General features: G+C 43.1%; 1 protein-coding gene and 1 long non-coding RNA gene across 3 annotated transcripts; one reads left to right on the top strand and one right to left on the bottom strand.

Annotated features, from left to right (window-relative positions):
• Nucleotides 1–9,346: 9,346 nt before the first annotated feature.
• LOC121826323 (uncharacterized) lies at nucleotides 9,347–19,801 on the bottom strand. The gene is made up of 2 exons (XR_013046837.1): nucleotides 19,474–19,801; nucleotides 9,347–19,152 (listed from the first exon to the last, which is right to left on the bottom strand). It is a non-coding gene; the product is annotated as an uncharacterized LOC121826323 (long non-coding RNA).
• Nucleotides 19,754–24,074, top strand: LOC102915160 (H-2 class I histocompatibility antigen, Q10 alpha chain-like). Of its 2 annotated transcripts, XM_076558187.1 has the most exons (8): nucleotides 19,754–19,865; nucleotides 20,068–20,337; nucleotides 20,534–20,809; nucleotides 22,296–22,571; nucleotides 22,698–22,802; nucleotides 22,980–23,012; nucleotides 23,232–23,279; nucleotides 23,419–24,074. In XM_076558187.1, exons 1-6 carry the CDS (start codon nucleotides 19,793–19,795, stop codon nucleotides 23,009–23,011), a joined length of 1,032 nt encoding a protein of 343 aa, XP_076414302.1. In that variant the 5' UTR covers nucleotides 19,754–19,792; the 3' UTR covers nucleotide 23,012; nucleotides 23,232–23,279; nucleotides 23,419–24,074. The 2 variants fall into 2 exon arrangements, with proteins under 2 accessions (XP_076414302.1, XP_076414303.1); XM_076558188.1 differs by lacking the exon at nucleotides 23,232–23,279.
• The last annotated feature ends 3,769 nt before the right edge of the window (nucleotides 24,075–27,843 follow it).

The following is a 27,843-nucleotide window of genomic DNA, read 5'->3' as shown; positions in this document are numbered from 1 at the left end:
GTGCCACCTTACAGAATGGTGTCACTGTTTTTCCCGTGAGGAACCCCTGGTTTGGGGTTTTCTTAGTTACTCTTCAACTGAACTCAGGGTAATGACAGAGCTCAGTGTGGGAACCTTTCAAAGCCTGTGGGCATTTGTTTGCCTTTAAAGACTGTATTTTATTTATTAACCTTTATCTTAAGAGTGTGTACACATAACACATGGGGTGTAGACAGGGTCACTGCTGTCCTGGATTCAGACACGGGCTCCCATTGGGAGTCTTTTTCCAGTGCAGACAGGAGCAACTGTATTGAAGCAATATTGCGGCTTCACACATGTGTGTTCATATGAGGACCCTATCTCAAAACAAACATCTGCCAGTGACGCCTACAGAGGGCAACTGAACCTGGAGTTGGAGGAGCTGACGTCCTTTGTCATACACTCCTGGGTGGTTGAGAAGATGCTGAAGTCCACTGTGGTTGTTTGGAAGAAATTAGCCCCCAAAAGGAGTGGGGCTCTTAGGAGGTGTGGCCTTGTTGGAGAAAGTGTGTCACTGTAGGGGTGGGCTTTGAGTTCTCATGTGCTCAGGATACCCAGTGTCTCAGATCATTTCCTGTTGCTGCAGATGAAGATGGAAGAACCCTCAGTCCTTCTCCAGCACCACGTCTGCCTGCATCTGCCTTGCTTCCCGCCAGGACAATAACGGACTAAACCTCTGAAAGTGTAAGCCAGTCCCAACTACATGTTTTCCTTTATAAGAGTTGTCGTGGTCATGGTGTCTCTTTGCAGCAACAGAAACCCTAACTCAGACATCCATGGACCAGTGTGGACAGAGAAGGAGCAGCATGCTGCTGAAGTACCCACACAGTCCACCACCCTGGCTGTAAGATGCCACAAACCTGCTGGTGTTCGTGGCCTTGCTCAGCACCCTGCTACTGTTGGTGTGTGCTGGGTATTTCGTACAACTTCTATTTTTATCTAATTCTAGTTGGCCCAGGAATCGTTTGGAGATACAGCATCTGAGGAAGGAGATCATGAACCTTCAGGGTCTGAAACTAAAGAGAATCCTGAAGTCTCCACATAGGACAGGATCTTACTGCCAGCCGAGGACACCTCTAAGGAAGGCCACTGGGCCCATCCACAGCCTTTTATCCAGAAAGGATAAGGGATAAGGCCATAGGAGCCTCTGTCTTTAGTGACCTAGGATTGAAATTTCCCAAGGCACTGAGGAATGTCTACAATTGAATTTATAACCACTTCAAAAAGTATTCACACATAAGCTATACAGACATAAATAGAAATGAACATAAATTGGATCATTTCACATTTTATCTTAAAATATTTGTGTCTCACGGTCTTAGCTTAATACATTTACATCTTAGCTTTTGAAAAATTTTGTTTGCTTCGTGTTTGCACTGGTGTAAATCAAATTTTTTTTACGCAAAAATAGAATTTTATTTGTTTGTGCTCTGTTTTGCACGGGCCCATGGAAGAATTTTAGGTTTAGCAGCAGCCGAGGAAACAACCTCTGGTGAACTGACTGCCTGTTGCTTCACAAAAGGCCTTTTTTATTGTTTCACAATTTACACCTCTTAGCAAGTCCGTTTCCACACACCAGGAACTCTTATCTGGAGTTGTTTGAAGGAACCAAATGCCCAAGCAATTCTGTCACGAGACATCTTGGTTTCCAGGTCTTCTCAGAACTAAGTTTTGCAAAGGTCTTGACCCTCTTCTGGAAGAACTTAGATAAGAATCAAACACTTCTGTCTAAAGCTAACAGTAACACAAGGTAACAATAACAAAAACTAATAGTAACAAAATGTAACAGTAACAAAAGGTAACAGTCACAATAGGTAACCTTGTCTTGAAAAAACAAAAAACACCAAAAAGTAGCATTTTCTAGACATTTTAACAGGTCAGTAATTGGAATCCATCTCATTACAATCAACCAAATGTCAGTCATGTCATTACCCCAGCTCATTTACATGTGACTTTGCAGCTTGTCACAGTCTCATTCTCTCATTGATGTGTCAGTTGTTGGTGTCCAGTGCAGGAGGGTTAAATGACATTTAAAAATATCTTCAAGGGGCTGGAAAGATGGATGATTGTTGTGATCCCAGCACCATGTTTGTGTGTGAAGGTGTGGCTCACATCTGCCTAGAACTCCAACTCAAGGTACCTACGCCCTCTTGTGGTCTCCTTGGACACTGCACCCACATGGGGCTGCCTGTCCAGGACATGGGATGCAGCTGAAGGCAGAAGAAACCTCCAAACCCTTGGATTTGGTGAAACAAATCCAGGCTGAGAGGCTGGTGTCACAGGTCAGGTGAGGAGAAGGACGATCTGAGACACTAACCTGCTTTCTGCACAGCTTCCTGCTGCTGTGGGACAGAGGTGCTGGTGAGCCTCCTTCAGGACAGGCTGTGTCCCCACACTGGGGACACTGAGGGCCTGTGTGGGAAATGCAGAAGCTGACTGACACATGAGCTCACACTTACAGCTTACCCAGTGTAATTCCACATGTTCTTCACATGTGCACAAGGCTTGTTGGACAGAAAGGAAACAGGATGGGTCGATGGGGGGCTGAGGGAAGGGGAACTCGGAGGGGAAGAGGGAGGGGAACTGCAGCTGGGATGTAAGATATGAGAGAAGAATAGATTGAAAAATAAGTTAAATCTTTAAAGACCTGTTTGAACAAATTAAAACACTTCCTCTGAATGCCTGGCCCTAGCTTGGCTTATTTCTTGCCAGCTTTTCTTAACTTTAAATTATCCCATCCGCCTTTTGCCTCTGGGCTTGTCTTACTTCTGTAAATCTTACTCTTACTTCACGGCTGGCTGTAGCTGGGTACCTGGCCCCTCTTTCTTCTCTGGTTCCTGAACCTCCTCCCTGATTTCTCCTTCTATTTATTCTCTCTGCCTGACAGCCCTGCCTCTTTTTCTGTCTTGCCTCACTATTGACCATTCAGCTCTTTATTAGACCATCAGGTGTTTAAGAAAGGCACAGTAGCTGGGAGGTGGTGGCGGTGGTGGCGCATGCCTTTAGTCCTAGCACTTGGGAGGCACAGGCAGGCGGAGCTCTGTGAGTTCGAGGTCAGCCTGGTCTACAAAGTGAGTTCCAGGAAAGGCACAAAACTACACAGAGAAACCCTGTCTCAAAAAACAAAACAAAACAGAATAGAAAGGCACAGTAACACAGCTTCACAGAGTTAAACAAATGCAACATAAACAAAAGCAACACACCTTAAAATAATATTCTACATAATTTCCCCATTTTTATCTAAATAAAAGTAAAAGTTTTAACTTCAACTAAGTAAAACTATATACAACAAAAACAGTTATCAAGTAAAATTACATTTACAATATTCTGTCCATTTGTAGTTAGCATATTCAGAGACAATAATGCATTATTTATCCTGTCTAAGTGAATCCAAAATCTTACACCTAATTTACCTTCTATCATAACTATGGAAAACTGCACCTACAACTATTTAGTCTTCAACTCCATCAAAGGCCCTAGAAGGATATAATATTATTTAAATAAACAAAAAGTGCTTTACAAACAACATCTATAAACTCTAGAAATGACAGAGACATCTCACTATATGGACAATCACCAAAGTTCCTCTGTAATGTTGGGGCATCCATCTTCAACCTATAGGCCTAGAGTATCAGGCAAACTTCTCAGTGAAGCAGAGAATTTGAAAGACTGTCCTGCCTTGTATTGGCAAAGTTCATCAGTTGCTTTCCTCTGTGTCCTGCAGAATATCTAGCAGACTCTTCTGTAAGCAAGAATTTTTGTTTTGGCAAAGTTCAACAGACTTTTTCCTGTGTGTCCTGAATGTCCAGTCTGCACAGCACATTGTCAGAAGTCAAAAGCAAGAGCAGTTTTTTGCCCAGTGAACCTTGCTACAATGGAAGCAAACTCCATAAGGAGTTTCCTTAATGTCCATCATCTTTTCAGAAGTAAATTGGTGCTTCCAGGAGCAGATGTGTCCATTGTCATAAAAAGCTTCAAATTAACAAAATATATTAAATGCCATATTCTATAGGTCTTTGAAATATTTGAAGACCATCTATCTAAAACATATCTATAAATTTCATTGTTAAAAATGACTAACTACCGACCTATGTTTCTGATTGTCCTATATAATTTCTAATAACAGCTTTCAAAAACTAAAACTTTATGTTTTTAAATTAACTGCATAGTTACAATACCTTAAACAACAGTAGAAACACATATACAATATGTAGTTAAAAAACTTAAATTTGTATCAATATACAAATACCCTTTAGACAAGAGTAGAAACATATATACAGTATAACAAAAAATAACTTTAAATTTATATCAATATACAAAAATCCCTTAAACAATAGTAGAAATATATGTATACAGTGTGTTGTAATGAAAATTAATTTAAATTTCTATCAATCCTTACAAAATATTTGAGATCAATAGTTGTCCCGTAGTTTATAATAGATTCAATAATCTACCCCATTATTTAACGTAGATTCAACAATTCAACAACCCTTCTATCCTATCATTCCTATATCCCCTAAATGATAACACACATCCATAACCCACCAAATAACGAAATATCACCATACCACCCCCACTCTTGGGAATATGGGCATAGTTTACTCTAAAATGCTTCATGCATCCTTTTGGGTAAAAGCATCTTTTGGGGTCCCTGAGAAAATTTTGAGATAATGATCAAGTCCTGGAAAACCAGCATTAACCTTTGCTGATAGATATCACCTGTCAAGAGTCAGGAGGTCTCCCTTGATCACACTTGACCCATATTAACCCTGAAGGAATCCATAACCTCTCATCTCATGTGGGAACAAAACTCCACAGCATTTTTTATTTCCATTTGACAAACATATTTTTTGACTTTTTAAAAGTTAAGGCATTTCTAAAGTACATAGGCTGACTTATTTCAACAGTCCGTCTTTCAGTTCCAGGTCTCTGTGCAGCTGTCCTTTGCTTTTCAACAACCAGAAAATCCAAAATCAATAAAATAACATACAGAATGCAGACTCCCTGTGTATTTCCCATGTTATATGTTTTTTTCTTTTACACTCTTTAAAGACTTTATTTTATAAACTACTCATTTTCTTTCTATGATTATACCATTTTTCTTTTCTTAAGCCTACATACCTGTTAAACACACTGGAACCTGTTTAGAGGTTATTCCATCTGGATCTTTTTTACTGTGAATCTCTAGTTTTTTTTTTTTGACCAAGAGCAAACTTTAAACTGCTAATCTACACTTAGATCCTCCACATGTGGCTCTCAGCTGGCTCTGCCCACTTCTCAGGTCCTTAGAGCCAAGCCTAAAGTTCTCAGCCTGGTTAGAGGTTTGATTGAGAATTGCATTAAACCTTCTAGAGTTCAATAATGTCTATGCTTGTGCTGTGGAAGTCATTTTTACTTAGTTTTTGTTCCTACTTAACATACTAGCTGCTCAAGAGCTTGCCAATAGGCAGAAACTCTTAAAGGAGCCATGTCCTTTTTTTTTTTTTTTTTTTTTTTTTTCCCCAAAGCTTTCTCAGGTACTATGAAAATTCAAGCTCCATGTTGGTTCATCAAAAATATTGTTGGGGGTTTTTACTCTTTGGAAGAGCCTGTCACCTAGCTCCCAAATAAATCACACACAGAAGCTTATTCATAAATATAAATGCTTGGCCTTAGCTTGGCTTGTTTCTTGCCAGCTTTTCTTAAATTATCCCTGTCTACCTTTTTGCTTCTGGGATTTTCTCATTCTCTTACTTCTGTAAATCTCACTCTTCTTACTCTGTGGCTTGCTGTATAGCTAGGTGACTGGCTCATGATGTTGTCCTCCTCTTTCTCTGGCTCCTAGATCTTCTCCCAGATTTCTCCTTCTATTTATCTTCTGTGACTGACAGTCTTGCCTTTTTTTCTCTCCTGACTCGCTATTGGGTGTTCAGCTCTTTATTATACCATTAGGTGTTTTAGAAAAGCACAGTAACACAGCTTCACAGAGTTAAACAAATGCAACATAAACAAAAGCAACACTGTAGCACAAATCTTAACAGGTCTTATTAATAAAATCAAACCTGGAGCCAGGTATTGGGGTAAATGCTGGAAGATCAGAGAAGAGAACAAGCCACAGCTACCTCACCTCACCAGTTCCTCAGCTGATCCTGTTTCCTTAGTCTGGAAGCTTCTCAGTCTTCATCCAGAATGAATCTCAGCTGAACTCTGCTGCTCAAAGCCTGAAGCTTAACCAGCCAAATACTTAGCCAGCCAAATGCTTCTAGTTTCTGGTCCTCATGCCTTATATACCTTTCTGCTTTCTACCACCACTCCCTGGGATTAAAGGCTTGCTTTCTGGGATTAAAGGTGTGAGTCACCATGCCTGTCTGTATCCTTGAACACATGGATTTCTGCTTCTGGAATGCTAGGTTTAAAGGTGTGAGTACGACCATTTTCTAGCCTTTGTATCTAGTGGCTGTTCTGTCTCTGACCCCAGATAAGTTTATTAGGGTGCACAACATTTTGGGGAACACAATTCCACCATAAAACACACCTTAAAATATATTCTACAACAAGTTTGATCATGCTTGGGTGAGCACATGCGTAACACAAATTGAACTTTCTTCTTTTGTTGATGTAACCAACCGTCTTATTAAATAAGAAACACAGAAACAATGTAAAAGAGAAAGCCGAGAGGTCAGAGCTCAGAGCTAAAATCTCACCCTTCCGCCTGCGGTGTCCCAGCTTCCCAAAAGAGGGCTACTTCCCGTCTGTACGTCTTTTTTATAGTATTATTGTTCTGCCTTCTCATTGGCTGTAAACCCAAACACGTGACTGCCTCCTCACTGTCTGAATGTACAGCCCCCTAGGTCTTAAAGGCATATGTCTCCAATGCTGGCTGTATCCCTGAACACACAGAGATCTATGGGATTAAAGGCGTGTGCCACCACCGCCACACTCTGTCTATGGCTCTAATAGCTCTGACCCCCGGGCAACTTTATTTATTAACATACAATCAAAATCACATTTCAGTACAATTAGAATACCACCACATTCTTTCTTTTCTTTCTTTTTTGGGGGAGTGAGATCACAAGGGTTGGGGGTATACCTGGGAGGACTGGAAACGGAGTGTGATCTGGGTGCATAATAATCTGTAAAAATATTATGCTAGGGAAAAAGCCCATGCTAGTCCTTGCCGAGCTCCACCTACTGCCATCAAGGCCAAGTTTGAGGAGAGTGATCTGAAGTTCACAGAGGGAGGCTGTTGGAAAACTAAGCCAGTGGCACCAGGTCCACATTGGAACCAGGGCCTGAGGGGTGTCCAGACAGTGCCTGACAAAGAAACAGATTCCATGAAGCCCACATACGTCAGGTCTGCACAGTGGAAAGCTGTCTCATAAAACAAAAGAAAGCCAGGCCTGGTGGTATACGCCTTTAATCCCAACACTCAAGAGGCAGAGGAAGAAAGATCTCTGAGTTTGAGGCCAGCCTGGTCTACAGATTAAGTTCCAGGACAGCCAGGGCTACACAGAGAAACCCTGTCTTGAAAAACCAAATGAAATAGAACATAGATGTGATGGTTTGAAAGAAAATGCCCCCCAAAGGGAGTGGCACTATTTGGAGGCATGGCCTTGTTGGTGGAAGTGTGTTATTGTGAGGGCCAGCTTTGAGGTCTCTTTTTCTCAAGATTCCCTCATGTGACAGTCAATCAATTTCCTGTTGCCTGCAAGATGGAGGACTCTCAGCTCCAGCACTATGTCTACCAACAGGCTGCCATGCTCCCATTCATGATCATAATGGACTAAACCTCTGAAACTGTTAGCAAGCATCCCTTAATTAATTAAATGTTTTCTTTATAAGAGTTGCCATGGTCATGGTGTCTCTTCACAGCAACAGTAAACCCAAACTAGGACATTAGATTAGAGTATATGGGTTAATTTGTTATAAGAACTAGTTAGAAACAAGCCTATGCTATCAGCCGAGCTTCCATAATTAATCATAAGTATCCATGTTGTGATTTGGGAGAAGGGACAGAGAAAGTCCCACTACAAATGATGCTCAACATCCAGGCACATATTTCTACATAAGACCTGAGACAGCTTTAAAAAAGGTTCCAAACATACAAAAATGAAGCCAACACAGCTTCCTAGTTCTGCAGTCTCTCATGTGGTACAGAAATGCATCTTGTGGCTATTGCATGCAGGCTTGAGACACCAGTGAACCATGAGCTAAGTTACTCGGGGGTTTAAGGTTTTGTTCATGCAGACAGAAAAGGTTACAGATACACAGTAAAGCAGGTTCAGACAGACAAAATCTCTAAACAGGTTACAGTGTGTTTAACAATGGGCATAAGTTTAAGAAAAAGAAAATACAGTCATAAAAAATAAGCAGTTTTTAAATCTAAAGTCTTTAAAGAGAGAAGTAATAAAAAAGAATAAGCCATGTAAAGATGGGAACAATGATAACACAAGGAGCTATATGGTACTTTATTAATTTTGAATTTTTTGATTGCTAATGAACAAACTAGAGCTGCTGAGAGACACTGGACTGTGGAAGGGACTCCTGAATTAAACCAACCTATGTACTTTAGGAATGCCTTAACTTAGTCATGATAACAATCAAACATATGGTCATGTTAGGTGTGCTTTCAAGGTCATAAAGAGATGTTTTATAGAGATAGGTGATCTTCAAACACTTTGAAGACCTACAGAATATGACATTTAAAATGTTATAATAACATAACACTTTTCATGACAATGAGATACATCTGTTCCTGGCAGAACCAATTTACTTCACAGAAGACGATGGGTATCGAAGAAACTCCATATAGAGTTTGCTTTTAATGTGACAAGAGCTGTGGGATAATGCTCTGGTACACTGTAAAGATTTCTTATTTGATTGGTTTAATAAAATGCTGATTGGCCAGCAGCCAGGCAGTAAGTATAGGCAGGGTGGGCAGACTAGGAGAATTCTGGGAAGAGGAAGGGTGGAGTCAGGAGTCACCAGCCAGATGCAGAGGAAGCAAGATGAGAATGTCTGACTGAGAATGGTACCAAGCCACGTGGCTAAACATAGATAAGAATTATGGATTAATTTAAATGTAAGAGCTAGTTAGGGATAAACCTGAGTTACCGGCCAAGCATTCATAAGTAATATTAATTTTTTTTTTTTTTTTGGTTTTTCGAGACAGGTTTTCTCTGTGTAGCTTTGCACCTTTCCTGGATCTCGCTCTATAGACCAGGCAGGCCTCGAACTCACAAAGATCCACCTGCCTCTGCCTCCTCAGTGCTGGCCTCTGAGTCAATTGTTTGGGAAGTGTGTAGATGTAACCAATCGTATTATTAAAATAAGAAACACAGAGCCAAGGTAAAAGAGAAAAGCCGAGAGGTCAGAGCTCAGAGATAAAATCTTACCTCCTGCAGTGCTCCTAGCTTCCCGAGAGAGGGAGGTACTTCCTGTGTCCCTATTTAAATAATCTTTCTGTTCTGCCTTCTCATTGGTTGTAAACCCAACCACATGACTGCCTCATCACTGCCTGTAAGTACCGCCCTCCAGGTCTTAAAGGCGTATGTCTCCAATACTGGCTGTATCCCTGAACACACAGAAATCTACCTAGCTCTTCTAACCACCACGCTCTTACTATGGCTCTAATAGCTCTGACCCCAGGGCAACTTTATTTATTAACATAAAATTAAAATAACATTTCAGTACAAATAAAATATCACCACATTTCCCCTTTTCTATTTTAATAAAAAGAAAAAAGGCAAAAGGTTATAACTAACAAAAGAAAAACTATATACAAAAGTACAATAACTATATACAATATATACAAGTAACAAATACCTAAACGATGTCTAGTCCATTTGTATTTGACAAATCAGAGAAAATAATTCCCTTATCTATCCTATTTTAGTAAGTCCAAAATGTATCTAATTCACTTTCTATCCTAATTAATCTTCAACTATAACTAACTAATCTTCAACTCCCTCAGAGACCCAAGAAGGAAATAATATTAGCTAACAAAAATAAAAACAGGAAGTGCACAAAAGCAACTTCCAAAATTTTTGTGAGTTGACAGAAACAGACAGCTGCCTGGACAGTCACCTGAGGTTTCTCCACAGTGTTGGGGCATCATCTTCAGCCTATAGGCTTATGGTATCTGACAGACTCATTTGTGAAGTAGGTTGTACACAAGGTCAACAGTTCAACCTCACACTGGGTGAGAGCAGTCCATGTACCAGAAACACCTGAATTCCACTTGTGTCATGTCATGATTCAGGATTTTAAATTCTGGAAATTGTTGACGGTTTTTGAATTCAGCTGTCCATTCTTCTTGGCTGTGTATATATGGCTTCATCTAAGCATGCCCTTCTCCACATCCCTCTATTAAATGCCAGTCTACTATTGAGAGGCGTGAGCTTTCAGTTGCTGTTCCATTGCACAACAGAAGCCATCGGCCCACTGCCTGTTCAGCTGCCTTCAAAGAAAAGGGCACTGTACCTTTTCCAGATTGTGAAGGCGACTTCAGGGATGGTGCCATATTGTCCAGGCCTCAGAAGATGCCGTCTGATAAAGCCATAACCACACTTGTTTTGGCAGGAATCGGTAGTCCTTTGTTTCGTGTTCTGTCTGTCCATTTTGTCCTGTTGATACGAGGATACTTTGTTGTCCAGTGGCTAACTTTTGCCACAATGAAAATTAACTCCATATGCAGTTTCTTCAATGCCCATATTTTCTCTGAAGTAGATTGGTACTGCCAGGAGCCGACATGTCTCAAAAAAGAAAAATTTCTAAGTTATTAAAACATTTTAAATGCCATATTCTGTAGATCTCTGAAGGGTTTGAAGATGACCTGTCTAAAACGTATCTGCTCAATTTTTAAAACGTATCTAATATGACTACAATTTCTATTGTAATGTCTATAACTACTAACTTTCATTTCTTTACATTCTAATAGTTGGTAATAATGTAAAGTATTTAAAACTAGTAATTATCTTTTTCTTTTCTTTTCTTTCTTTCTTTTTTTTTTTTAAACAAGAACCTTAAATCTAATCTCCTTTGCTTAGCCTTTTTCCTAACCCTTGACAACTTGTAACCTATCCCCCTAAATAATGAAAATTATCCCAGACCCAAAACCCATTAAAAAGAACCAAAAAACTACCCGCCCCACACCACTTCTTTGGCAATGTGGGTGTCATATTCTTAAAATTGCTTCCTGCTGGGTATGGGCGAAGTTATCTTTATCCTGAAAGAAAAATTTTAGGTTAATTGTCAAATTCTAGGAAAGGTAACTATATCCTTCATTATTATCCAGTCCATGTGTATTGCCAAAGTTCAGGGTTTATCTCAAGTCCTTATTTAAGTAGTCTTTGAGACTGGATCATCTCAGCTAGTCATCTCAAAATTGCTCTGAGCACCTTGTAGTTCAAAGCTGATCTGTAGATGATGTTTGTCAGTTTAGTGATATTATTATTGTCCACGTGGAATTGTTGTTGTTGTTGTTGTTGTTGTTGGGCCCCATCTTCTTCCTGGAGATTTCAGTTGATGTTAGGCCTGGCCATGATTTCCTGCAGAAAACTGATAAGAGACTCGAACACAAAGACATATATATGCAGCTAATTGAAGCCTTTTTTCTAGAATTAGATAGTACTCTATATGACCATTCATATCTTAACAAAGTTTAAAATGTATATATATATTAATCTTGTAAATTTTGATATAAAATTTATACTTTAAGAAAAGTTTAAAGAATCAGAATAGAATCAAAGAGTTGAGATTAGTAATAGAATAGTCCCTTAATTAATTTGGCTTTTGTCCTGTCCCATAGCAGAAAATGGCTCTTTTATTCTGGCATGATACAGGGAGTTTGTATTTTCATTTTAACAACATGCTTGAGTTTAAAGAAGGAGAGAGCCATTCTCCAACTCCAAAGTCAGCTTTAAATTTTAATTGAACTGGGACTATTAGAAAACCAATAGTGTTAAATCTTTAGAGAAAAGCAGAAACAAACATTTAAGAAGACATAAAATTTTTTAGATAATATATACCCATATGCCATATACTCCAATATACTCTGTTTCCTGGGATAGATGATTTGTCCCTTTTCTTCAGTTGTCTCATTTGTCTTGTGTCCTTCAGATTCCTTAACCTTCATTCTCCTAAAAGACAAAAACAAAAACCTTCCCCCAAGACTAATTTTGGGGATGTTCCTTTTTGGCAAGTTATTATCTGATTAAATGAAAAGACATGTGTTACAGGTACAAGTTAGTTTAAATTGGATGTTCATGCTGGTTGATGAACTATCACCTCCTCTAATTAAGAGGTTTCTCTTGTTCAAATCGAACCTTTATCAATTTTGATGGTACCCACAGCTTATCTTCTCCTATAGAAACAAAAGCAAAACCTCGTCCCCAACGTAATACATACCCTGGCTTCCATTCTGAGGTCAGCACATCCTTAAAGTATATAGGCTGATTTAATTCTGTAGTTTTTTCTATTACCCAATGTCTCTCTGCAGCTGTTGTTCCTTTCTCATTGGCATTCAGAAAATTCAAAGTTAATAGAGCATTATGCAGTCTATTTCTGGGGGTTTTTGTTACTCCTTTCTGTTTATTTAGCATATCCTTTAGAGTTCTGTTTGACCTTTCTATAACTGCTTGACCTGTAGGATTATGTGGTATACCTGTAATATGCTTTATATTGTAATAAGCAAAAAACTGTTTCATTTTAACAGAGACATATGATGGAGCATTGTCAGTTTTGATTTGTGCAGGTATACCCATAATGGCCATAACTTCTAGCAAATGAGTGATTACAGAATCAGCTTTTTCAGAACTCAGAGCAGTTGCCCATTGAAATCCTGAATAAGTATCGATAGTGTGGTGTACATATTTCAGTTTTCCAAATTCTGCAAAGTGAAACACGTCCATCTGCCAGATTTCATTCCTCTGAGTACCCTTTGGGTTACATCCTGCTGGTAATGGTGTTTGATTATAGAAGGAACAAGTAGGACATTTCTTTACTATTTCTTTGGCTTGTTGCCAGGTTATGGGAAAATCCTTTTTTAAACCTTTACTATTGACATGATGTTTTTTATGAAATTCTGAGGCCTCCAGCACATTTCCTATCAATAATTTATCAATCTCATCATTGCCTTGTGCTAGAGGGCCTGGCAGACCAGTATGAGATCGGATGTGAGTTATATATAAAGGATGACTCCTTTTCCTGATTGTATCTTGTAATTGAATAAATAGTGAAGTTAATTCTGAAGCATCAGGGATAAATTCTGCAGTCTCAATATGTAATACCACTCTTTCAGCATACTGAGAGTCAGTTACTATGTTGAGAGGTTCTGAAAAATCCATTAATACCAACAGAATAGCATACAATTCTGATTTTTGCACTGAATTATAAGGACTTTGTACCACTTTACTTAAATTTTCTGATTTGTAACCTGCCTTTCCTTGTTTGTTGGCATCTGTATAAAATGTACGAACTCCAGATATGGGTTTTTGCCGTACAATTCGAGGCAAGATCCAATCAGCTCTCTTTATAAAATCAATTCTGTTGCTTTTGGGATATTTGCTGTTAATTTCTCCCAAAAAATTACTGCAAGCTCTTTGCCAAGGTTCACTTTCTGTCCATAATTTTTCAATGTCCTCCTTAGTTAAAGGTACGACAATTTCTGCTGGGTCTATTCCTGCTAATTGACGAAGTCTCAATTTTCCTTTCCAAATCAAGTCAGAGATTTTTTCCCCATAAGTTTTTAATTTTTTATTTGGTTTATTTGGTAAAAATATCCATTCCAATATAATATCTTCCCTCTGCATTAATATTCCAGTAGGGGAATGCCTAGAAGGTAAAATAACCAAAATGCAATCCAGCTTTGGATCAATACGATCCACGTGCCCTTCATGTACTTTCTTTTCTACCAAGGCCAATTCTTTCTCAGCTTCAGGTGATAATTCTCTTGGACTATTTAAGTCCTTGTCACCTTCTAAGGTTTTGAACAAATTAGTCAGTTCATCATTTTTTACCCCAACAATAGTTCGTAGATGAGAAATATCTCCAAATAATCTTTGAAAGTCATTAAGAGTCTGTAGTCTATCTCTCCTAATTTGCACCTTTTGGGGTCTAATTTTTTGTAGCTCTATTTTATATCCTAAATAATTAATAGAATCTCCTCTTTGTATTTTTTCAGGAGCAATTTGTAATCCCCAGCAAGGCAAAATTTTCTTTACTTCTTCAAACATTATTTCTAAAGTATCTGCATTTGAGTCAGCTAGTAAAATATCATCCATATAATGATAAATTATAGATTTAGGAAATTTTTTACGTATCACTTCCAATGGCTGTTGTACAAAATATTGGCACAGAGTTGGGCTATTTAACATTCCCTGTGGGAGGACCCTCCATTGAAATCTTTTAACCGGTTGAGAATTATTATAAGTAGGCACTGTGAAAGCAAATCTTTCTTTGTCCTTTTCTTGTAAGGGTATTGAAAAGAAACAGTCTTTTAAATCAATAACTATGAGAGGCCATCCTTTTGGTAACAGAGTAGGCAAAGGAATTCCAGATTGTAGAGAGCCCATCGGCTGAATTACTTTGTTAATTGCTCTAAGGTCTGTTACCATTCTCCATTTACCAGATTTCTTTTTAATAACAAATACAGGAGAATTCCAAGGGCTGGTTGACTGTTCAATATGCTGAGTATTTAACTGTTCTTCTACCAGCTCTTCTAAAGCCTGGAGTTTCTCTGTTGTTAAAGGCCATTGCTGAACCCATACAGGCTTGTCTGTTAACCATTTTAAAGGTAGAGCTGTTGGTATTTTTGGAAGATTATCAGTTGTTGTGCCCTGTTCCTGTATAATATGGATGGCTGGTGACCACTCAAAATAATGCCTTCTAATATTTCTCTCAGAAACATGTGCTAGTTTATGATTTGTTTCTGAGATTGGAGGGATTTTAATCTGAGTATTCCATTGTTGCAACAAGTCTCGACCCCACAGGTTCATAGCTATGTTAGCGACATATGGTTTTAATTTTCCTCTCTGTCCTTCTGGACCTATACATTCCAGCCATCTTGCACTCTGTTTCACTCCAGATAATGTCCCAATTCCTAACAGTTGAACGTTTACCTCCTGAAGAGGCCAAGCTGGATGCCAAAATTCTGGTGCAATTATGGTAATGTCCGCACCTGTGTCTACCAGACCAGACAACAAAACACCATTTATTTTTATCGTTAATTTTGGTCTCTGTTCATTAATAGAAGTTTGCCAAAAAATTTTCTTTATGTTTTCTCCTGAATTTTCTATTCTCTCTTTTTCATCATCCTGACCAGCCTGATTTATTCCAATAGTCATTTGGTTATTTAATCGCTCAGAGCAGGGATTTCCTCTACAGCTGCAGGAAAGGTTTGAACTGGTTTTGCTATGGGGGCCTGCATGAGGCCCCTCCGGGAGTTTCCCGAAAACTGAGGCAAAGGATTACCCTGTCTGTCCTTTGTTGATCTACATTCGTTGGTCCAGTGTTTTCCCTTACCACACCTTCTGCATACTCCAGAAGGAAGGGGCATTCTGTTGCCATTGTTCCTTGAAGAAACATTGCTTCTAGGATTGACCTGTTTACAGTCCCTTTTAAAATGTCCTTGCTTTCCACACCCAAAACATCTAACACTCCTCAAACCTTTTGAAATTACTTCTCCTACCCACGTATCATGCTCATCAACCTCAACATTAATTGTTTCTCTAATCCAATCTTCCAAAGGTGCAGATCTTGCCCTTAACGGCCTGATTATTCTTTTGCATGCTGCATTCGCATTCTCAAATGCCAAAGCTTCAATTATTGCCTTACTAGCTTCTGATCCTGAGACCATTCTGTTTACTGCTGAAGCCAGTCTTTCTAAAAAATCTGTGAAAGATTCTTTAGGGCCTTGCATAACCTTTGTGAATGACTCATGTTTTTTTCCTGGTTCATCAACTCTGTCCCATGCATTCAAGGCTGCCATTCGACATAAAATTACGGTTTGAACATCATATAAACATTGTGTTTGTATTGAAGCATATTGGCCTTCTCCAATAAGCTGATCCTGACAAACTTGTATTCCTTTATCCCTCCATTGTGTTTCTACGTTTCTAGCTTCCTCCTTAAACCAAGTCAGAAATTGAATTCTCTGGCTGGGTTCCAGAACAGCTTGTGCAAGGTCCCGCCAGTCCTGTGGTATAATCCTATTATATGTTGACCAAGAGTTTAACATTTGCTTTACATATGGGGAATGCATGCCATAAGATACTATTGCCTCCTTAAACCTTTTAAAATCCATCAGTTCAATTGGAGCCCAGATATTTTGTGTAGCCATTTGATCAGGCATCTGCTGTACGGTTACAGGATAAATTAAGGATGATTGTGTGAAAACAGGCTTTCTTTCTGTAACCTTATGATCCAAACTTGAACCAACTTCACTGTTAAAATTAACAGGTTTTTCTAAAGCTGTTATCCTGGCACTTAAATCGACTATCTTTTTAAATAGTAAAATGAGAATAAGCATGGTGATTAACTGCATAATTCCCATAATACTAATCTTTTCATATAGTTGTTCCATTGTCAGACTGCCTAAAATTTCAAACAAAACCCAATTTTCTTCCAATGTACACAGGAAACCCATTTTTTTAAATGTGGAAAAAATTTGTCTTTTAAATAGTTTCCTTTATGACTTACCAAATCTGCGTAGAACAGTAGAAATCCGAGCGAATTTCAAAACAGCCACCTAGAGTCCTAGGTGTAAATCCAGAGAGAGAGAGAGAGAGAGAGAGAGAGAGAGAGAGAGAGAGAGAGAAACAGAGAGACAGAGAGAAAGCAAGAGAGAAAGCAAAAGCGAAAGTGAAAGTGAAAGTGAAAGCGAAGGGGTAGCCGGCTAAAGCTTAAAGCCAGCCACTTGTTCCCTCTGAGCCGAGTCAAGGCTTGGCTTTACAGGCAGGGGCCCTGTTTAGCAGGGCAGGCCTGAGCTGTTTGTAGCACTGGCTTTAAGCAAGCAGCTCACAGTCCAGCCTGAGCCCAGACCTGGGCCGGGGCTAGCGAGCCGGCTGCTCCGGCTAGGGAGCCGGCCCCAAGCAGTTTTTAATGGATTCTTGTCACGTTGGGCGCCAGATGTAGATGTAACCAATCGTATTATTAAAATAAGAAACACAGAGCCAAGGTAAAAGAGAAAAGCCGAGAGGTCAGAGCTCAGAGATAAAATCTTACCTCCTGCAGTGCTCCTAGCTTCCCGAGAGAGGGAGGTACTTCCTGTGTCCCTATTTAAATAATCTTTCTGTTCTGCCTTCTCATTGGTTGTAAACCCAACCACATGACTGCCTCATCACTGCCTGTAAGTACCGCCCTCCAGGTCTTAAAGGCGTATGTCTCCAATACTGGCTGTATCCCTGAACACACAGAAATCTACCTAGCTCTTCTAACCACCACGCTCTTACTATGGCTCTAATAGCTCTGACCCCAGGGCAACTTTATTTATTAACATAAAATTAAAATAACATTTCAGTACAAATAAAATATCACCACAGAAGTGGCTGCTGGGTATTTGAAAGTTGTTGGCTGGACACAGAAACGTCCACTTAGAGCAAGAATAGCCATTTCGGCAAGAAACTGGTTTTGTCTTAACTACTGACAGTATGCTGTACAAATTGGATAAGCAGGACACTGCTGTAGATATCGCTTTATATAAATAAAACCCTGATGGCCAGTGACCAGACAGGAAGTATAGGCGGGACAAGGAGAGAGGAGAATTGGGGAAACAGGAAGAAGGAGGTAGAGACACTGCAGCCACCGCCAGGACAAGCACCGTGTAAAGACGTCGGTAAGTCACCAGCCACATGGCAAGGTATAGATTTATAGAAATGGGTTAATTTAAGATAAAAAAAAAACAGTTAACAAGTAGCCTGTCACGGTCATACAGTTTATAAGTAATATAAGCATCTGAGTGATTATTTTATAAATGGATTGTGGGACTGCGGGGCTTGGTGGAGCCTGGAGAGAAGCCCTCCAGCAACAAATGGCGCCCAATGTGGGGCATGAACCCACGACCCTGGGATTAAGAGTCCCATGCTCTACTGACTGAAGCCCTCCAGCAACAGGACACAATGGAAAATGATGGCTGAACTTTGCCAAGACAAAGTGGGAGAGTCTTTCAGAAATTTCTGCTTCACAGAAAAGTCTGTCAGATAATCTGGACCTGTAGACTGAAGATGTATGTCCTAGCATTACAGAAGAACTCTGGAGTGACTGACCAGGCAGCCAGATGTCTCTGTCATTTTATAGTTTTCAAAGTTGCTTGCTCAGCACTTCCTGTTTACTCAGGTAATATTATATCCTTCTCAGGTCTCTGATGGAGTGGAAGACTAAATAGTTATAGTTACAATTTCCCCTAGTCATGATAGAAAATAAATTAGGAACAAAACTTTGGATTCATCAAGAGAAGATAGATAATGGAATGTTTTCTTCTAAGTTTGCCAAATATTAATGGAATGGACACTGTAAATGTTTTTCTTCTATGATAATTAGTCTTAGTTGTTATCTAGTTTTGCATTCTTAGAGTTAAAACCTTCCCTTTTAATTTAGACAAAAAGGGGAAAATGTTGTAGAATAATCTTTTTGTATTCTGTGAAGAAGTGTCACTCTGATTGGTCTAATAAAAAGCTGAACAGCCAAAAGCTAGGCAGGATTTCCAGCCCAGAGGACTCTGGAAGAAGAAGGACAGAGTCATCAGCAGACTCTGAAGAAGCATGATATGTAGGAGCCGTCAGGGATGAAGAGCAAGCAGCATGGGCTTTATAAGGTAAAGGTAACCAAGCCAGGAAAAAGATAGTAGATTAAAATATATGGGTGAATTTAAGTTATAAGAACTAACTAGAAAAAAGCCTAATCTATAGAGTGAGCTTTCATAATTAATAAGTCTCCATGTCATGATTTGGGAGCTTGCTGGTGGGATAGAGAAAGACAAGTTACAACCTTCACTCACAGTTTATGAGTTGATGAGATCAGGGAGTTGAATGTCACAGGCCGGTGGGACCCTGGATCTGGTAACAGTTGACTTCTGAGTTCCTCAGGCCTGTGCAGTGTGGACACTGGGCAGAGGTAATTCTCATGGCAGAGGTACACACTGGGGATTTGAGGTTTCATCTGTTCAATAGTGTGGAGAAAAATTAAATTTATAAATCTTCTCTTTCTGTCGATTTTGACTTGATGTCTTCAAATCCCAGCCACACCTAACTGAAGTAGAAAGTGAAAGCAGAGGTGAGTGGGATTCCAGCACAGAGAGTCACAGATAACACAGGGTCAAAAGTGCTTGACCAGAGCTGTGAAAACTCCAGTCACCTCCCGATGCTGGTGTCCACGGCAGCCCCACACCCTCACCAGGACTCCGACAGCACCTGTTTCCGTGAACATTCATTTTAAGTGCTGTGTGTATTTTATCTGGAAACTCCGTGCTCTTAGACTAACCTGAGGAGACAGTTGTCCTTAGGCGGCTCAGAGACACCATGACACACAGCGCTCCGTCCCGCAGCACAGGGTTCAGCAAAGTCTCAGTCCCCAGGCGGTGAGGTCTGGGGTGGAAGCCCAGGGCTGGGAATTCCCAGGTGCCCAGTTTCACTTCTCCAGCTCCTGACCTGTGTCGGGTCCTTCTGCCCGGACACTGATGACAACTGTCCTGTTCTCACCCCCATTGGGTGCCGAGATCCCAGAGAACCAATCAGCGTCGCCGCGGTCACGGGTTATAAAGTCCCCGCAGCCCGCGGAACTCAGACGCCCCAGATCCGAGATGGGGGCGATGGCTCCGCGCACGCTGCTCCTGCTGCTGGCGGCCGCCCTGGCCCCGACCCGGACCCGCGCGGGTGAGTGCGGGGTCGGGAGGGAAACGACTCTGCGGGGAGGGCAGGGGCGGCCCCGGGGAAGCCGGGTCCCCGGGTCGCCCAGCCAGACCCTCCCGCCCTTCTCCACCGCGTCCCGAGCCCCGCGCCCTGCTCCCCTCCCGGCCCGCGCACCCGCCCGGGGTCCCGGGAGGAGGGTCGGGGTCTCACCGCGCGCCGCCCCCAGGCTCGCACTCCATGCGGTATTTCTCCACCATCGTGTCCCGGCCCGGCCTCGGGGAGCCCCGGTACGTGGAAGTCGGCTACGTGGACAACACGCAGTTCGTGCGCTTCGACAGCGACGCGGAGACTCCGAGGGTGGAGCCGCGGGCGCCGTGGATGGAGCGGGAGGGGCCGGAGTATTGGGAGGAGCAGACACGGAGAGCCAAGAACGCCAAGCACATTTTCCGAGGGAGCCTGAGGAACCTGCTTGGCTACTACAACCAGAGCGAGGGCGGTGAGTGACGCGGGTCGGAGGTCACGACCCCTCCACGTCCCTACGTCCGGGCCGGAGTCGCCCCGGGTCCCGGGTCCGAGGTTCGGGAGGAGTCGGGGACCGGGACCCTGTTTCCATTTCGGTTGAGGGGAGTCCGCGGGTGGGCGGGGCCACGGGGCGGGGCTGGTGGGCGTGGCTGACCGCGGGGTCTCCGCAGACTCTCACACCTACCAGTGGATGACCGGCTGTCACGTGGGGACCGACGGGCGCCTCCTCCGCGGGTACAGTCAGTTCGCCTACGATGGCCGCGATTACCTCGTCCTGAACGACGACTTGACGACGTGGACGGCGGCGGACACGGCGGCGCAGATCACCCGGCGCAAGTGGGAACAGACTGGTTATGCAGAGAGACTGAGGGCCTACCTGGAGGGCGCGTGCGTGGAGTGGCTGCACAGATACCTGGAGATCGGGAAAGACGCGCTGCAGCGCACAGGTGCAGGGCCGCGGGCAGCTCCTCCCTCTGCCCTCGGGCTGGGCTCAGTCCTGGGGAAGAAGAAACCCCTCAGCTGGGGTCATGCCCCTGTCTCAGGGCAGACAGTGTCCCTGGGTCTCCTGATCCAGCATGGCAGGGACCGCACTGATCCCCAGGGCTCAGCCTTCTCCCTGGCAGCTGCAAATCTGTCTCAGAGGAGGGAGAGGAGACCCCGACCTAACCACAGTGGCTCCTGCAGTCTGCAGCCGCTGTCAGCCATGGCCTCTCCAGGCCGGGGTCTCTGCTCACAACAGGGTCTGTGGAAACTGAGTCCTGTCATCTGAGTGTGTCAGCCTTACACGTCAGACCAGAAGTCTCCTTTACCTGATGGGAGACATGGACGCCCCTACCCTAGGCTGCTTCCAGTTTCTAGAACTTCCAAGGATACTTTCCCCCAGATTCCTGTGGGTGAGGTCGCATCCCTCACACCCCAATTACGTCTGTTCCTAGAATGGTCACGTGAGCACTTTTGGTGTACCCTGGATGAATACTAAATTATCCAGGTTCCTTTCTCTCTGATATTATTTTGCTTTTAGTCAGTTTTTCTTCCTCACTGGCATGGTATTGCTTCTCTCTTCTCTTGTGTTATCATCTGTATCAGTCTCCACAGGAGCCAGGGGGAACTGCTAATCTGGATAATTAAACATGTCAGTGTTTCCTTTACACTAGAAAGGCTCCTGTGAGCTTAGACTATTTTCTGCCATATTAACATCCAGAGTCCTCCTGCTCTCCCTCAGTCCCAACAAGTCACAGTGTTGCTCAGTGGATTAGGAATTGAACTTCCTCAGAGACAGGGTCTTCTGCAGCTCCAGGACAGGAGTGACAGGGACAATCCACACACCCCTGTGAGCACCGCTGTGTCCCAGGGAGTGCTGCCCTGAGCTCCACAGCACACTTCCAGGGCTCCTGGTGACAATACCTTGTATCTTGTCCCCAGAGGCAGGGCTTGGGGACTCATTTTCCCTGGCTGAGTGTCAGAGGTTCACCACATTTCTGCTGCATTTGGTGATGGCTGTTCACTGGACAGACAGTTATGCTGGTCAGCAAGATGGCCACAGTGGTTGTGCCTCAGTGGTGGCAGCAGGAGTTGGTGGCACCCTTCATGTAGGCCTTGTACCTGATTTCTTATTTTGATATCAATTAATCACATACATAAGTTAATTATTTTCCATTCCTTCTTTCTTTTACTACCTAACTAATGCTGTAGAACATCACATGAGGAAGACCATGCTGACCTGCTGGCTCACGTGGATTCCCTCTTAGCTACTGAGTCCCCCCAGGAAAATGTGCAGTTCTGTGATGAGGGGACCAGCTCTACCTGAGGTCACGAGTGTGATGACAGAATTGTCCAAACAGACACAGTTTAGTGTCAGCATTGGTTTGACTTTGTCTTTGCAGATTTCAGTTTATCTTGTTAAGTGAGGAATTTCTTAAATCTTCCACACAGATCCCCCAAAGGCACATGTGACACATCATCCTGGCCCTGAAGGAGAAGTCACCCTGAGGTGCTGGGCCCTGGGCTTCTACCCTGCCCTCATCACCCTGACCTGGCAGAGGGAGGAGGAGGAACAGACTCAGGACATGGAGCTGGTGGAGACCAGACCTTCTGGGGATGGAACCTTCCAGAAGTGGGCAGCTGTGGTGGTGCCTTCTGGGGAGGAGCAGAGATACACATGCCATGTGGTCCATGAGGGGCTGACACAACCCCTCACCCTGAGATGGAGTAAGGAGGGTGTGGGTGCAGAGCTGGGGTCAGGGAAAGCTGGGGCCTTCTGCAGACCCTGAGCAGGGTCAGGGCTGAGAGCTGGCGTCATGACCCTCACCGTCCCTTCCTGTCCTTCCCTTCCAGAGCCTCCTCAGTCCACTGTCCACATCTGGGCAATCATTGCTGTTGTTGTAGCTGTGATCATTGTAGCTCTGGGGGCTGTTGTGTGGTGGAGGAGGAGAAACACAGGTAGGAAAGGGCAGGTCTGGTTCTCTCTCAGCCCCTTTTAGAAGTGTGCTCTGCCTCACTAATGGGAAACATCCACACCCCTCATTGCTCCTGTCTCTGACCTGGGTATGCTGTCAGTTCTGGAAAATTCCTAGGGTCAGGGTCTTCCCTGGTCTCTCACAGCTTTTCTTCTCACAGGTGGAAAAGGAGGGAACTATACTGCAGCTTAAGGTAAGTGTGGGGAGCAGGATTGTCCCTGAGGCCCTTGGGGTGAAGCTGGACAAATGGGGGGCTCAGTCAGCCAATAATAATAGCTCATCCAGTGAAATCTTCTGGGTGCCTTGTTTATACCTCTCTCTCTCTCTCTTTGTGTCTCTCTCTCTCTCTCTTTGTGTCTCTCTCTCTCTCTCTCTGTATATATATATATATATATATATAATTTTACCCTAGGCAGGGACAGTGCCCAGAGCTCTGATGTGTCTCTCCCAGACTGTACAGGTGACACTCTGGGGACTGATTTGGGGAGGGGCAAAGTGGACATGATTGGGGTTCAGGGACTCCCAGAATCACCTCTGAGTGAGTGGTGGGTTGTTGGGGTGTTGTCTTCACAGTGATTGTTCATATCTCTTGTTTGTAGCGTGAAGACAGCTGCCCGGCCTGACAGAGTGACAGAGATGTGCTCAGAGTGACAGAGATGTGCTCAGGTCTCTCCTGTGACGTCCTGAGCCCCTCAGTTCACTCTCAGCAACAGTGTCTGATGTTCCGTGTGACCCTATGGGATCAATGTGAAGAACTGGGGAGCCCAGCCCCCCCCCCCTTGCACACCAGGACCCTGTCCCTGCACTTCCTGTGTTCCCTTCCACAGCCAACCTTCCTGGTCCAGCAGGCAGGAGGGGACATCTCCATCCTGTCACCTCCATGCTGCCCTGAGCTGCAGCCCCTGACTCCCCACTGAAAATAAGAATCTGAGGGCTGGAGAGATGGCTCAGTGGTTAAGAGCACTGGCAACTCTTCCAGAGGTCCTGAGTTCAATTCCCAGCAACCACATGGTGGCTGTCCGTAATGAGATCTGGTGCCCTCTTCTGGCCTGCAGGGATACATGCAGACAGAACACTGTATATGTAATAAATAAATATTAAAAAAAGAAAGAAAGAAAGAAAATAAGAATCTGAATGTGAACTTGAATGTTCACGTCCTTGATCTGACAGGTGGATTGATGGGCAAATTAAATGATTGAAATACCTAGAGTTTGTGGAGGAAATAAATGGCAGCGTGGAGAACTTTCCAGAATCTGTGTTCATTGTGCTGTGTGTATCTGGTGGACAAGATGAGGCTGTGGGAGCTGAGTGTGAACAGCACTGTGCCCAGGTGGAACTCAGTCCATTGTTGGCTGTGACATGGTCACTCCTCAGCTCTGTCACCTCCTGGCTCTATTCTCTTCATCACTTGAACCACATGCTAAGAGTCTGTGATCACAGGGACACCGGGATGACAGGGCCTTGTCCTGTCCCCAGGATTGTGAGCAGCCAGGGCTGCTGTGACAGGTCAGCCTGGGCTCTGACCTGGCCATGGCTCTTCACCCCAAACTTCTCTGTTTATTTCTTGTCTTTTTAGTTTGTATGGAGGACTAGGCCTGTTCTTGTTCCTGTGAGTGGTCCCTGCCTCCTTATCCCTTGGGCTCCCTGAGTGACAGCGTTAAGAGGTGTTTGTCCATCCTTGTACCATCAATGCCAAAGTAAGTCACTGCACTCAGGAGACTGTGGGCTGAGGAGATGAACTTCAGTCTCCTGGGCTCCTGCCTCCTTCCAGGCCCCTCCCTGAGGTTCTTTCCTTCCCCATCTTTCAGAATATAACCCGGGTTGTAGGATGGGCAGAGAGGAGGGATCCACAGGGTCTCATCTCAGTCTGTCCTGTTGGATCTGTGTTCTGCCCAAGTTCCCCTCTCCCTCTGGCTCTGAGAATCCTGGTGCTGCCCCCAGTGGTGACTCAAGGATTTATGGTTTGAGTCTACATTACATTTATGTTTATTAAACAAACAAACACAAACCATGGTCTAGAGACTGCAGAGATGGCTCAGGGGATGAGAGCATTTGCTGTGCTTGCCTGGGACCCAGGTTCAGGTCCCAGCACCCACATGGTGGCTCATAACCATTCATAACTCCTGTTCCATGGCATCTAATACCCCTGGGGACACCAGACAGGCACCTGGTGACATACATGCAGGCAAGAAAATACTTATGTAAAATTAATAAATCTTTAAAAAATAGATTGTTGGAATGCCAGAGATGGAAATTGCTTCACCCCTGCTCTGGTTCCAGCCCCTGCAGTTTTCTCTTCTAGGTTTGTGACCTTGAGTCAGGAGCTCCAGGAACCTTAGCTGAGATGTTTGAAGACCAAGAAGGTGACAATGTCTGTCATGATGCTGACATCTTTGTCTTGTGAGGGATGATGACTTCCAGTGCCTGGGACCCAGCAGACATTCAGACCCAATAAAAGTTTGATAAATGAATAAAAATAAATAGGATCATGGATCAAAGACAGAAAGGCAGGTGGAGAGGGAGGGAGGGCTTTGCTGAGGGGAAGCTCAGGTGACTCTGACCTCAGTGTGAGAGGACCTGGTGCTGCACCCGACACACCAGCATGTGGCCTGAGGTTGTGTTAATCAGGGGAGCTTCTGTAGAAGAGGGAGGTGAGGGTGTGAATTTTCCTCTAGACTGAAACATCCCTGCTGGAGCCAGGAGGAGCTGAGGAGGCTCAGGAAACACAAGAAGCTACAGGTTCCCGGAGCTGACACAATGTAGTGCTTCCCTCTCAGGGTTAAACCAGCTGCAGTTCCTGAGGGAGAGGAGACTGTTGAGTGGAGCTGCTGGGAGCTGTGCAGGGGACTGCAGTGATGCAGCTGGGTGAGCGACATGCACACTGGGGTGGGTATCTCAGTGGTTATCCCCCGACTCACCCAGATCCTCTGAGTGACCAGTGAGCTCAGCGTTCAGCGAGCTGACCCTGGATGGAAGTTTTCCTTGGTCAGCTGTCACTGTCTCCATCTGGGGTGGAGGAAATCCACTCCTCAAGCAGGGGACACAGCAGTGCCCATTGTGATCAGCCCACAGAGTCTGTTCCAGATGTGAGATGAAGTCCTATTTCTAAGACACACTCGGAAGTGATGCAGAGTTGCTGGTCTCCTGGAGGAAGCGCTGTGGTGGGAAGATACCTGTGACACAGTGTAAGGGAATCAACAAGGATAGGTTGTGTGGGGAGGTGGAGGGCAGAAGGGAAGGTGTCCAGAGTGCAGGGGAGGAACAGAGCAGAGAGCTATTGTTATTAACATTCATTATTATTATTATTAGTATTAGTATTAGTATTAGTATTTAGTGTGGCTTACTGGCACATACCTTTATTCCTAGCACTTTGAAGGCAGAAGCAGGTGAATCTCTGTGAGTTCAAGTCTAGCCTGGTCTATGTATTGACACGGTCTCAAAATTTATTTTTTTAATTATGTGTTTGTGTTAATTACTGTTCTGTTGCTATGATAAAACACCATGAGCAAAGCAACATTTAGAAGGGTTTCTTTGGGCTGCAGCTCCAATGGATAAGCGTGCATCACGGCAGGCAAGTAGAGCCAGGGCTGCAGACATGGCAGCTGGAGCAGGAAGCTGAGAGCTCACAGCTTCAGTTGCAAACAGGAAGCAGAGAGAGTGAAATGGGGCAGATGGTTTGACTCTCACAGCCCCTCCTCCCCAGTAACACACTTTCTCCAGCAAGTCACAGCTCTTAAACCTCCACCTCCCCAAACAGCACCACCAACTAGGGAACAAAGTTCAACTACCCAGCACTATGGGGACATTTCTCACTGAATCCACCATAGTGGATGTGTGGCATCCAGTGTTTGTGGTCAGGTGAGTGCAGGACTCCTGGAGGTCAGAAGAGGGTGTCAGATCCCCTGGGTGTGGGTGCTGGGAAGTGAACTTGGTTCTGGGCAGGAGCAGAAGGTGCTCTCAGTGTCTTAGTCATCCCTCCAGTCCTAAATGTGCTGTTTAAATAGGTCTTCAGTGTGGTGTCCTTCAGAGAGTGACGCCTGAGGAAATTTTTGAAGATCCTATAGAATCAGTCTTTGACTTCTTCCTTTCCAATTTGTATCCCCTTGATCTCCTTCAGTTGTCTGATTTCTCTAGTTAGAACTTCCAGTCCAATATTAAATAGGTATGGAGAGAGGTGACAGCCCTGTCTTGTTCCTGATTTTAGTGGAATTGCTTTGAGTTTCTCTCCTTTTAATTTGATGATGGCTGTAGGTTTGCTGTGAATTGCCTTGATTATGTTTAGGTATGTCCCTTGTCTCTCTAAGACTTTTTATCAAGAAGGAGTGTTGGATTTTTTAAAGGCTTTTTTTCATCATCTAAAGAGATGGTCATGTGCTTTTTCTTTCAGTTTGTTTATTTGCAAGTATTTTGATGAGTCTTTTTGCATCTATGTTCATAAGGGAAATTGGTCTGAAATTCATTTTCTTTGTTGAATCTTTGTGTGGTTTGGGTATCTGGGTGACTGTGGTCTCATAAAATGTTTTTTTCAATGTTCCTTTTCTCTTTATTTTGTCAAATAATTTGAGGCATATTGGAGATAATAATTCTTTGAAAATCTGGTGGCATTTTGGGCTAAAAATGTCTGGCCTTGGACTTTTTTTGTTCGGAGACTTTTAATGACTGCTTCTATTTCCTTAGGGTTTATAGGTCTATTTAAATTATTTATCTGTCCTTGATTTAACTTTAGCAAGTGGTATCTATCAAGAAAATTGTCCATTTTTTAGATTTTCCAATTTTGAGGAGTATAGGTTTTTAAAGTATGACCTAATGATTCTTTAGATTTCCTTGGTGTCTGTTATTATGTGGCCCTTTACATTTCTGATTTTCTTATTTAGATATTTTCTCTGTCTTATAATTAGTTTGGATAAAGATTTGTCTATCTTGTTGATTTTCTCAAAGAACCAGCTCTTTGTTTCATTGATTCTTTGTTTTTCTCTTTGTTTCAATGTTATTGATGTCAGCCCTCTGTTTGATTATTTCTTGGG

The sequence above is a fragment of the Peromyscus maniculatus genome, chromosome 21 (assembly GCF_049852395.1).
Source record: "Peromyscus maniculatus bairdii isolate BWxNUB_F1_BW_parent chromosome 21, HU_Pman_BW_mat_3.1, whole genome shotgun sequence".
Taxonomy (NCBI): Eukaryota; Metazoa; Chordata; class Mammalia; order Rodentia; family Cricetidae; genus Peromyscus; species Peromyscus maniculatus.
The sequence above is the reverse complement of the archived record's forward strand: the minus strand, read 5'-3'. Positions and strand labels throughout refer to the sequence as shown.

What these genes read in the sequence shown, in the direction of transcription:
- LOC102915160 (XM_076558188.1), top strand. Translation starts at nt 19,793, where the DNA reads ATGGGGGCGATGGCTCCGCGCACGCTGCTCCTGCTGCTGGCGGCCGCC. An exon ending in CCCGACCCGGACCCGCGCGG is followed by an intron (nt 19,866 to 20,067) that starts GTGAGTGCGGGG and finishes CGCCGCCCCCAG; the next exon opens with GCTCGCACTCCATGCGGTAT. An exon ending in AGACGCGCTGCAGCGCACAG is followed by an intron (nt 20,810 to 22,295) that starts GTGCAGGGCCGC and finishes TCTTCCACACAG; the next exon opens with ATCCCCCAAAGGCACATGTG.